The 12,314-nt window shown below is 40.3% G+C and overlaps 1 protein-coding gene across 2 annotated transcripts in view; it reads left to right on the forward strand.

The window, feature by feature from the left end:
* obscnb (obscurin, cytoskeletal calmodulin and titin-interacting RhoGEF b) overlaps window positions 1-12,314 on the forward strand; it is a 56,765-nt gene that overhangs the window by 23,585 nt on the left and 20,866 nt on the right. Inside the window, exons 37-53 of one of the 2 annotated variants that reach the window (XM_065954181.1) lie at window positions 334-600; window positions 795-1,061; window positions 1,524-1,790; window positions 1,989-2,255; window positions 2,718-2,984; window positions 3,185-3,451; window positions 4,063-4,137; window positions 4,557-4,643; window positions 5,100-5,195; window positions 5,464-5,535; window positions 6,540-6,635; window positions 6,906-6,977; window positions 7,981-8,076; window positions 8,347-8,418; window positions 8,993-9,061; window positions 9,450-9,530; window positions 11,642-11,911. In XM_065954181.1, coding sequence (XP_065810253.1) covers window positions 334-600; window positions 795-1,061; window positions 1,524-1,790; window positions 1,989-2,255; window positions 2,718-2,984; window positions 3,185-3,451; window positions 4,063-4,137; window positions 4,557-4,643; window positions 5,100-5,195; window positions 5,464-5,535; window positions 6,540-6,635; window positions 6,906-6,977; window positions 7,981-8,076; window positions 8,347-8,418; window positions 8,993-9,061; window positions 9,450-9,530; window positions 11,642-11,911 — 2,688 coding nt within the window. The remainder of the gene's footprint in view (window positions 1-333; window positions 601-794; window positions 1,062-1,523; window positions 1,791-1,988; window positions 2,256-2,717; window positions 2,985-3,184; window positions 3,452-4,062; window positions 4,138-4,556; window positions 4,644-5,099; window positions 5,196-5,463; window positions 5,536-6,539; window positions 6,636-6,905; window positions 6,978-7,980; window positions 8,077-8,346; window positions 8,419-8,992; window positions 9,062-9,449; window positions 9,531-11,641; window positions 11,912-12,314) is intronic. The other variant, XM_065954182.1, reaches the window with a different exon arrangement.

The raw sequence follows: 12,314 nt of genomic DNA on the forward strand, positions 1-12,314 counted from the left end.
GGAAGACAACCTATCAGTGTTTGTTTAGTTATAGAACAGAGGGTGTTTAATTGACAAAAGCACACATGTGCCAACTGTTGAAGTGAATCTAGATTGCAGGCTTGCTCACTTTCTTTTTCCTCTTTTCTTATTTTTTTATGCAAAGCAATTGTTGAGACTGGCTTGCTTAAACTCATAAATCTGAAACATTTACACTTATAAACTGCTGGCTTGTAAGCTGTGCATCAGGTCATTTTGGCATGGTCTCTTATCTAGTGCTGTGACCCAAAGAAATCAATGTGTCCTTGTTTTTACGTCTTTCAACTGGTTACTGACCATACACTAAATGCTCAGCCCAACCAGTGACCTTCAAACAGAAGCTGGAGAGTCAGGAGGCTGAGGAGGGAGCCAGCATTACTCTGCGTTGTGAGCTCTCTAAACCTGGAGTCTCCGTGGAGTGGAAGAAGGGCACACAGGTCCTGAAGTCTGGAGAAAAATATCAGATGAAGCAACAGGCCTCTATGAATGAACTCCTGATCAGCAAAGTGGTGCCAGACGACAGTGGAGACTACAGCTGTCTGTGTGGAGACCAGAAGACTACAGCTAGCCTTAAAGTCAAGGGTAGGAGGAATTACAGAGTCCATTTGAGAAATTGTAAAGCCGCTTTTTGTTTGTACAAAATCGAGACACGTTTGTTTTAATGTCTGCATGTCTTAAAGCAAATGATCAGAGAATGTCTTCTGAGTTCAGTGCTTTTTTTGTGTGTTGTATGGTATGGCATGTTACTGTATGCTAAACAAAATGCAAATCCTCAGCCCAACCAGTGACCTTCAAACAGAAGCTGGAGAGTCAGGAGGCTGAAGAGGGAGCCAGCATTACTCTGTGTTGTGAGCTCTCTAAACCTGGAGTCTCTGTGGAGTGGAAGAAGGGCACACAGGTCCTGAAAGCTGGAGGGAAATATCAAATGAAGCAACAGGCCTCTGTGAATGAACTCCTGATCAGCAAAGTGGTGCCAGACGACAGTGGAGACTACAGCTGTGTATTTGGAGACCAGAAGACTACAGCTAGCCTTAAAGTCAAGGGTAGGAAGAAGAATTATTTGAAGATTTTGTTATTTGAAGATTTTTTTTTAAAGGATTTTCATATACATAATTACACTATGTTTTTTTTAGGAGGCAGGATGTCATCATTCAGTTATTTATCTTGTCTGGAAGACAACCTATCAGTGTTTGTTTAGTTATAGAACAGAGGGTGTTTAATTGACAAAAGCACACATGTGCCAACTGTTGAAGTGAATCTAGATTGCAGGCTTGCTCACTTTCTTTTTCCTCTTTTCTTATTTTTTTATGCAAAGCAATTGTTGAGACTGGCTTGCTTAAACTCATAAATCTGAAACATTTACACTTATAAACTGCTGGCTTGTAAGCTGTGCATCAGGTCATTTTGGCAAGGTCTCTTATCTAGTGCTGTGACCCAAAGAAATCAATGTGTCCTTGTTTTTACATGTCTTGCAACTGGTTACTGACCATACACTAAATGCTCAGCCCAACCAGTGACCTTCAAACAGAAGCTGGAGAGTCAGGAGGCTGAGGAGGGAGCCAGCATTACTCTGCGTTGTGAGCTCTCTAAACCTGGAGTCTCCGTGGAGTGGAAGAAGGGGACACAGGTCCTGAAGTCTGGAGAAAAATATCAGATGAAGCAACAGGCCTCTGTGAATGAACTCCTGATCAGCAAAGTGGTGCCAGACGACAGTGGAGACTACAGCTGTGTTTATGGAGACCAGAAGACTACATCTAGCCTTAAAGTCAAGGGTAGGAGGAATTACAGAGTCCATTTGAGAAATCGTAAAGCCGCTTTTTGTTTGTACAAAATCAAGACACGTTTGTTTTAATGTCTGCATGTCTTAAAGCAAATGATCAGAGAATGTCTTCTGAGTTCAGTGCTGTTTTTTTGTGTGTGTTGTATGGTATGGCATGTTACTGTATGCTAAACAAAATGCAAATCCTCAGCCCAACCAGTGACCTTCAAACAGAAGCTGGAGAGTCAGGAGGCTGAAGAGGGAGCCAGCATTACTCTGCGTTGTGAGCTCTCTAAACCTGGAGTCTCCGTGGAGTGGAAGAAGGGGACACAGGTCCTGAAGTCTGGAGGGAAATATCAAATGAAGCAACAGGCCTCTGTGAATGAACTCCTGATCAACAAAGTGGTGCCAGACGACAGTGGAGACTACAGCTGTGTATTTGGAGACCAGAAGACTACAGCTAGCCTTAAAGTCAAGGGTAGGAAGAAGAATTATTTGAAGATTTTGTTATTTGAAGATTTTTTTTTAAAGGATTTTCATATACATAATTACACTATGTTTTTTTTAGGAGGCAGGATGTCATCATTCAGTTATTTATCTTGTCTGGAAGACAACCTATCAGTGTTTGTTTAGTTATAGAACAGAGGGTGTTTAATTGACAAAAGCACACATGTGCCAACTGTTGAAGTGAATCTAGATTGCAGGCTTGCTCACTTTCTTTTTCCTCTTTTCTTATTTTTTTATGCAAAGCAATTGTTGAGACTGGCTTGCTTAAACTCATAAATCTGAAACATTTACACTTATAAACTGCTGGCTTGTAAGCTGTGCATCAGGTCATTTTGGCAAGGTCTCTTATCTAGTGCTGTGACCCAAAGAAATCAATGTGTCCTTGTTTTTACATGTCTTGCAACTGGTTACTGACCATACACTAAATGCTCAGCCCAACCAGTGACCTTCAAACAGAAGCTGGAGAGTCAGGAGGCTGAGGAGGGAGCCAGCATTACTCTGCGTTGTGAGCTCTCTAAACCTGGAGTCTCCGTGGAGTGGAAGAAGGGGACACAGGTCCTGAAGTCTGGAGAAAAATATCAGATGAAGCAACAGGCCTCTGTGAATGAACTCCTGATCAGCAAAGCGGTGCCAGACGACAGTGGAGACTACAGCTGTGTTTATGGAGACCAGAAGACTACAGCTAGCCTTAAAGTCAAGGGTAGGAGGAATTACAAAGAGTCAATTTGAGAAATTGTAAAGCCACTTTTTGTTTGTACAAAATCGGGACGCGTTTGTTTTAATGTCTGCATGTCTTAAAGCAAATGATCAGAGAATGTCTTCTGAGTTCAGTGCTGTTTTTTTGTGTGTGTTGTATGGTATGGCATGTTACTGTATGCTAAACAAAATGCAAATCCTCAGCCCAACCAGTGACCTTCAAACAGAAGCTGGAGAGTCAGGAGGCTGAAGAGGGAGCCAGCATTACTCTGCGTTGTGAGCTCTCTAAACCTGGAGTCTCCGTGGAGTGGAAGAAGGGGACACAGGTCCTGAAGTCTGGAGAAAAATATCAAATGAAGCAACAGGCCTCTGTGAATGAACTCCTGATCAGCAAAGTGGTGCCAGATGACAGTGGAGACTACAGCTGTCTGTGTGGAGACCAGAAGACTACAGCTAGCCTTAAAGTCAAGGGTAGGAGGATTGTTGTTTTAAACCTCTACAGTATATTAAAATGGTTCATTGTTATTTATAAAATTCAACTTGTTTAATTATTTTTTTATCTTGGTAACTGCAGGAGATCTATCTCTTCCATTTGATCACATTAATGATAGGTTTCATCTGATTTTCTGAACTGAAGAACTTGCATTGATTCTCTCGCTGTTTCTCATATTCTGACCGTCTCCGTCTCCTTGCTTTTATGATTCTTTTCTGCTGCCTCATAACATGTCAGCTTTCTAGTAGTATGTCCAACATCAGCTCTGTCAGTCACTTCTTTTACATTGTATGTGTTGGATCAACATGTTGGATGTTTAAGTCTGAGAGTCTTCTGCGAGCTCTGATATGTTGTACATTTTCTTTACCTCTTTTATCATTTAATTTGGGATGTTGTTGTCAAATGAAAATGTATCTATGCGGGGTCCTAAACCTAGTCACTTCATGTAAGTTCATGTTGTATTTTGGTTAGTGTGTTTCATGGTGTTTGCTGATTCCTGAAATTGTTGTAATTTACAGGGTGTCAGCATTTTGGGCAATCATATCTAGGTTTTAGTTATGATGGTTCAATGTTAATTTTTTCCTCTCAGCTGTGAAGTCCTCTGCTACTCCGTCGAGTGCTAAACTGGAATCGAAAAGGCAGGAAACCAAAGAGACAATGGGAGGTATGAAAGCTGTAGGGCAATGTGCTGGCTTGACTCTCAGCTTTATGTGCTCTGTCCATCTTGAGAATGAGCCTTCGTCTTGTGCAGCCGACCTTTAAATAGGATGTTTTGGGGCCAGTAAAGCATTGACACCTGCATTCTTGTTACCAGATGTTAAGGTTGCAGTTGTGTGTGCCTATACTTCTTATCATCACTGGATTGGGTTGCAATGTTATGTGAAATACCTGGCTCAATTTAAACACAGAAAGAAGAAAAAAAGAACCCTTGTATTTATGCATGTTAGTAGCCAGTAATAGTCAGAGGATAGCTGTTGTTGGCTTAAGTGTATATGTGAATATTTACTTATGTTTGGCATGATTATTTCTCCTTAAGATGATAATGGACTAGTTTGAGAAGATTAAAGGTTTTTGCATTTGCAGTTACAAAGGCAGCCAAGACACCTGAAGCTCCGCCCCTAGCTGCTAAAGACAAGCACAAGAAGCAAGAGATAAATGAGACCGTCAAAGGTATTCTCCAAAGTTTCTTAGCTTCGCTTGGTTATTTTGTCTTTTTGCATTTGCAGTTATCAGCCTGGGCACTGCATTGCTTGTATGGACAAGAAATGAAAAACACACACCAAACTGGACTTTCCCTCAATGCCTTGGCTAATGGCTGGTGCTATGAGTCAGAAACACAGTATTTTATGAATCAGCTCAGTTTACGTCTTGTTGGCTTAAAGAAATGCTCTAAGGCTGTACATGTTTTTACCGTTCTGTTATATTGCTGACATGACCATCTGCCTGCTGGTAAATCAGCCTGCTTTATTGTCGCAACAACATCTGTGGTCTCCGTGGTCTTTGGCTTATTTTGTTGCATGGAGGCTGTCCTATCAGTAAGGAGATTTTTTTCCACATTGTGTTAATACAGGCAACATCCTGATGCATGTCTAAATTGTTGGTCCAATGTTGTTTTTAATGTCATAGCTGTTGAGCTTCAAACTACTGGACAGAGCCATAAACAGCAGCTCCTCAAACAGGAGGTTGAGAGGGACTCACAGGAGCTCAAAGTCAGAACTGAAGGTAATGAGACACTTCTGTTCATGGCTTCATCGGTCAGAACTCTGAGCATGATCTTCATATATTTTATTTTGGATGCAATTTCAAGCTTGTTGAACAGACAGCATTTAAACATTTGTCAGTGTGTCAAGTTGTAATCAGGCAACAGCTACACTGAATGTACTGGGTTCATGTATGTGTTGTTGATTTATCCTTTCTCATCGTCTGTTGTCTTCAGGTTATAGAATTCACCTCTGTAAGATTTAAAGGTTGAATTTGTGCTTTATCCCAGTTGAAAATACTAGTGCTGGATTAGATGTAAAACAAGACACACAGAGGCAGGGGACCAGGAAGCCAGAAGAAGGTATGAGAAGATTTGAACTCTGTGTTGGACTTGTGCATCTTTTAAGTGTCCTGCCACACCACACTGAGTCTTTGCATTGCTTATTGAAGGAGTTCTACCTCTGTGGATGTTGCATTACTTTCTAAGCTGCACAAAATATGTTTAATGTTTGGCTGTGGTTGGTTGTGTAGCTGTAAGGGGATGAATGGTTGAAGAAAAGGCTGAAATATTGAATTCTGTGTTTGGGTGTTGTATAAATGTCTGGCAGTGGCTGTTTTGTCATGTTTTTCATGCCTTTCTTGCTCTGCAGTTTCTGTTCTCTGTTAAAAGCTTGTACCTTTTAGGTTTTGGTGAAAATAACACTATTATTGAAAGAATGCCATCAACAAGAGATTTGCGAGCCGCCGTATTCCTCAAAAGTGTATGCTCTAGTGTCAAAGGTGGTCATGTTACCCAAGACAAGTTGGTTTGTGACTATGAGGCATATTGTTATATTGTTGCTTTTATATTGTTTTGTCCTTAAGCTTCAGTCTGTATGTTAGTTGGCTGTGTGCTGCATCCATTTTTACTTCTCTAGCTACATGGGGAAGTCAGCATTTGAAGCAACTGGTGATATAATGTAGAGATTAAAGTGAATCAGACAGACACTCATGCTCTGGATTGGCTCATGTTTTGTCTTGTTGGCTTAAGGAAATGCTCTAAAGGCTGTACATGCTTTTACTGTTAATAATGCTGACCTGTGCATTATCATCTGCCTGCTGCTAAATGAGCCTGTTTTATTCTTGCATACATTTTTTTTAGAACTCTGTCATTTTTAGGTTTAAAGCTACTATTGTTTTAAAATGCATTGTTTTCATCTTGACATCTGTGGATTTCTAAAGTCTTTGGATTACTTTGAGGCATGGAGGCTGGCTTGTTGGTATGGAGAGACAATTTGTTTTGGTTTTTACCTGGAGTTAAAACAGCTTAGATAGGTCCTTAAGCACGTCTACAGTGTTGGTCCAATGTTGTTTTTAATGTCATAGCTGTTGAGCTTCAAACTACTGGACAGAGCCATAAACAGCAGCTCCTCAAACAGGAGGTTGAGAGGGACTCACAGGAGCTCAAAGTCAGAACTGAAGGTAATGAGACACTTCTGTTCATGGCTTCATCGGTCAGAACTCTGAGCATGATCTTCATATATTTTATTTTGGATGCAATTTCAAGCTTGTTGAACAGACAGAGCATTTAAACATTTGTCAGTGTGTCAAGTTGTAATCAGGCAACAGCTACACTGAATGTACTGGGTTCATGTATGTGTTGTTGATTTATCCTTTCTCATCGTCTGTTGTCTTCAGGTTATAGAATTCACCTCTGTAAGATTTAAAGGTTGAATTTGTGCTTTATCCCAGTTGAAAATACTAGTGCTGGATTAGATGTAAAACAAAACACACAGAGGCAGGGGACCAGGAATCCAGAAGAAGGTATGAGAAGATTTGAACTCTGTGTTGGACTTGTGCATCTTTTAAGTGTCCTGCCACACCACACTGAGTCTTTGCATTGCTTATTGAAGGAGTTCTACCTCTGTGGATGTTGCATTACTTTCTAAGCTGCACAAAATATGTCTAATGTTTGGCTGTGGTTGGTTGTGTAGCTGTAAGGGGATGAATGGTTGAAGAAAAGGCTGAAATATTGAATTCTGTGTTTGGGTGTTGTATAAATGTCTGGAAGTGGCTGTTTTGTCATGTTTTTCATGCCTTTCTCGCTCTGCAGTTTCTGTTCTCTGTTAAAAGCTTGTACCTTTTAGGTTTTGGTGAAAATAACACTATTATTGAAAGAATGCTGAAAAGGAGAGATTTGCAAGCCGCCGTATTCCTCAAAAGTGTATGCTCTAGTGTCAAAGGTGGTCATGTTACCCAAGACAAGTTGGTTTGTGACTATGAGGCATATTGTTATATTGTTGCTTTTATATTGTTTTGTCCTTAAGCTTTAGTCTGTATGTTAGTTGGCTGTGTGCTGCATCCATTTTTACTTCTCTAGCTACATGGGGAAGTCAGCATTTGAAGCAACTGGTGATATAATGTAGAGATTAAAGTGAATCAGACAGACACTCATGCTCTGGATTGGCTCATGTTTTGTCTTGTTGGCTTAAGGAAATGCTCTAAAGGCTGTACATGCTTTTACTGTTAATAATGCTGACCTGTGCATTATCATCTGCCTGCTGCTAAATGAGCCTGTTTTATTCTTGCATACATTTTTTTAGAACTCTGTCATTTTTAGGTTTAAAGCTACTATTGTTTTAAAATGCATTGTTTTCATCTTGACATCTGTGGATTTCTAAAGTCTTTGGATTACTTTGAGGCATGGAGGCTGGCTTGTTGGTATGGAGAAACAATTTGTTTTGGTTTTTACCTGGAGTTAAAACAGCTTAGATAGGTCCTCAAGCACGTCTACAGTGTTGGTCCAATGTTGTTTTTAATGTCATAGCTGTTGAGCTTCAAACTACTGGACAGAGCCATAAACAGCAGCTCCTCAAACAGGAGGTTGAGAGGGACTCACAGGAGCTCAAAGTCAGAACTGAAGGTAATGAGACACTTCTGTTCATGGCTTCATCGGTCAGAACTCTGAGCATGATCTTCATATATTTTATTTTGGATGCAATTTCAAGCTTGTTGAACAGACAGAGCATTTAAACATTTGTCAGTGTGTCAAGTTGTAATCAGTCAACAGCTACACTGAATGTACTGGGTTCATGTATGTGTTGTTGATTTATCCTTTCTCATCGTCTGTTGTCTTCAGGTTATAGAATTCACCTCTGTAAGATTTAAAGGTTGAATTTGTGCTTTATCCCAGTTGAAAATACTAGTGCTGGATTAGATGTAAAACAAAACACACAGAGGCAGGGGACCGGGAAGCCAGAAGAAGGTATGAGAAGATTTGAACTCTGTGTTGGACTTGTGCGTCTTTTAAGTGTCCTGCCACACCACACTGAGTCTTTGCATTGCTTATTGAAGGAGTTCTACCTCTGTGGATGTTGCATTACTTTCTAAGCTGCACAATATATGTTTAATGTTTGGCTGTGGTTGGTTGTTTGGCAGTTAGGGGATGAACGGTTGACAAAGATGATTTAAATTCTAAAATATTGGATCATAGCTGTAACATGATGTTTTATAATTTTCTGTTCAAAAACAAGGAGTAGTGTCTGGTGTTCGCTGAATGCATTAACTTTGTGTTGGTTTTGGTGGAAGTGACATGATTGAAAATTGCAACAAATAGGAGATTTGCAAGAAGCACCTTGTACTTTGGCTTTAGTCTGTACATATGTTAACTTGTGTGCTTCATGAATATTAATTCTGTAGTACAAAAGACCTGGTAGAAATATAGCATATGTACTCAGCAACTGCTTACCGAATTAATAGACTTAAACCATAGTTCTTGGACTTCTGGCTCTGGAGGTGCCATGTGTTAGTCACAATCAGACATTATTGTTTTATCACAGCAGGAAAGATGCCAAATGCTCCAGCAACTGTGACCGTACACTCTAAAGATTCCATGAAAGTGGAGGAAGGTATGGACCTGATTTTTGTTCGAATTGTATTCAGCCATGCGACGGTGTCAGTTGCCATTTGTCTTTGTGATTCTACTTAAGTGTTTGTATGACAAGCTCCCAGCCATGGCTCGCTTTGTATGTTGTTTTTAAACTCTGCTTTGGTCCCTGCACACTTCAAGAATGTATGTTTCATTCAAAAACAAAAAAAAAGGTGTTCTAACAATCTCAGTTTCAGACATGTTAAAATCCAGTGTTCATGCTATTGTGCTGTCCTGGACATTGCGGCTGTAAAACTTTTGTGGCCACTTGCTTATGATTCATTGTCTTGTTTGGTCTGTTGGTGAAGAGATCCAGTTCATTTGAGTTTAATTTAAAACCTACATTATGTTTCTACAAATAACCTAAGTTACAGCACAGAAGTCACCTGCTTCAGCAGTGTCCTCCAAAGCTGAACCTGAGAAGCAGGAATCCAAGAAGAGAGTTGAAGGTAGGTGATAGCATTATTGAGAAACTCAAATAACTCTGATTCTACAGAGAAAACTGGATGTTGTTTGTATTCACTTGGTTGCCTGGATTGCGTTTTGCCAAAGCACATTCTGTGACAGCATATGTCATGATCCACTGTTCGTACTGTACTTGTGTTGTGAGGGTTCTGTCAGAAGTCTAGACATTTTTTTCTTCTTGGTTTTTGACGAGTTAGAGGTTGCATATTGGCATTTTATGTGGACTTGATCAATTTTCAGTCACATCCTTTGTTTCCTTTGTGAGATTTGCTGTGTTGTGGTTTCAGATAAGAATAACCAAGAGCTATGTTGAAGGGCTTGATTAATGTTGAGCTGCCCCAACTGTGTTGAATGGGAGTGTGGATCATTTGTTGTGTATGAGTGTTATTGTGTATGTACAGTATGTGTATTCTAGAAACATGCACATTAGTTCACACATCAAACCATACTTTTCTTTGGTTTCTACTGTGAAAGGCTGCAAGTAACAACACTACACATCATCATATGGAACTGATACAAACCCCAGTTCTTCCAGTCTTAGTCATTCAAGAGCTGGAAAGCCAGAAGGCTGATGAAGGTGGTAATGAAGCTCCTGAATTGTGGAGAAAAGTACTGGTGAAACAGAGAGGATTCAGTTTAGAGTTACAGATCCATCATCATCCATCAGAATGGAAACACAGGAAGCTATCATGTTGCTCTTTCTTGATCTATATGGTATAATGGAGATTATTATTATCTCGTCTTTTTTCATCAAGTCTTTAATTTTAATAATATATTTTTTTACTAATTTCTTCTTCTCACAGTCGTTTTTAAACAACATTCTTGACCTTGTACTGCAAATAAACATCAGGTTATTTCTTTGCGCTCATCAGCTGCCCCGGTTACTTTCACCAAAGAGCCACACAGTCGCTGAGCGGTTCAGTGTAAACTGTGAACATTTCAAACCTGATGCTTCTGTAGATTGGAGGCAAGGAGAACTATCTCTTTGTACTAAGTATGGAATTAGACAAACAGGTTGCCTGTATACACTAGTTGTCCGTGAAGTTGAATTACACATGTAACACTGGTTACTGTCAAGGCACCTGACAACTAGCTGTTAATGGTAGGCTCGATAAACATGTAACCTCTTGTGAATTGATTTGACAATAGATGTGAGATATGAAACAACGATTCCTATGGATGACTCACTTCAACCTCTGCTTCTGATGAACTGACTGAACACAGCAGTTTTAAATGTGGAACAGGCTCTCTTCTCTTCGTTATACTAAATGATTTCTCCTCATTTCCTCCTCTGCAGCCCAGCCAGCCTTTTTCAAAGCTCAGCTGCAGAACCTAAAAAGACAGGCAGGAGAGAGTGTTAGTCTTCGCTGTGAGACCACAAAGCCGGGAGCCCGTGTGGTCTGGAGGCGCAGTGACAGGGTGCTGGTATCGAGCAGCAAATATCATCTCAAACAGGAAGGAACCGTAGTCAAGCTTGTAATCTATAATCTGAAGGGAACGGACTCAGGAGAATACTCCTGTGATACAGGCAGCCAGAGGACCTCTGCTGTCCTCACTGTACAGGGTAGGAGATGTCTCTTAAAGATGGTCCTTTCCTTCCCCCTTTGGAATCACGTCTTTCTGTGTGTCCTACATCACTCAACACTTGGGCATGACAAGCAAGGACCCTTCCTTTGGAGAATCACTTCTTGACCACATTTCCATGTTCGAGTGATACTTCTCCTCCACATACTTTCTTGCTTTGCGGTTCACTCTCTTCACAACACTCATACTTATTCACACAATCAATTTTCTGCTGTTCTTGGTCACTTAGCTCATCTCATAGTTGCGCCTGTTTTCTTCTCTCTTTACAAACAATAATTCACCTTGCACTGTTCTTTATTCACTTTGGCACCACCTTATGGTGCTCTTTGGTACTGCCATGATGTTCAGACTTACAACTAGGTGATCACTAACAAAAATCTTTATAGCTTTAATCACACTTGATCACACTTGGTCACATCTGCACATCTTAAAGATTATAGCTTTGACAAGTGCATTCTCGCCTCAGAAAACAAATGCGTAACCATTCTGCTGAAATGTATTTGTCAAACAGAGGTGGAGGTTTCCATTGAAAAATTCTTGGAGAGCTGCGTTGTGTACGAGGGTGAAGATGTCCACTTCCAATGTGTGGTCTCTCATGAAGAGGCGCCCATGGCCCAGTGGAAACTCCAGGATGTCCCGCTACAGAATAATGAAATGAACCTGATCAAGACCAAGGGCTGTGTGCACAGCCTCACACTCCGAGGTGTCACTACAGCCGATTCAGGAACAGTGACTTTCACAGTGGGTAACAATACTTCCACTGCGTCTCTGACAATCAGAGGTAAGGGAAATATGCGTTGAATCTCTTTGGATGAGAATGAAAACTAGCGGTTTTTTCCTAAAGTAACATTTGGACCTCCTCATCCTTTCTTCAGTCATTACCGTCTTCCTTGTTGGACACCCTCCATCATTAAAACACTTTTAAACACCTTTTAAAGCTTCCCTGAAAAAATGGATGCATTGCGATTTCCTGTTGCTCCCTTTTTATTTATTTTTTAAACTTCTTCTGCACTTTATACTGACTTGTTATCCATTCATCTTAATTTTGTCGTATTCTAATTCTGCACTTTATTGCATATTAAGCCACATCTCTAATGTCACTGCATGTTTTATTTCCTTTGCTGTTGGACTCACTGAAAACATTACCCTTTTACGTTTCAATGTATAATTCAAGCTAAACATTT

This window comes from Labrus bergylta, chromosome 4 (genome assembly GCF_963930695.1).
Source record: "Labrus bergylta chromosome 4, fLabBer1.1, whole genome shotgun sequence".
Taxonomy (NCBI): Eukaryota; Metazoa; Chordata; class Actinopteri; order Labriformes; family Labridae; genus Labrus; species Labrus bergylta.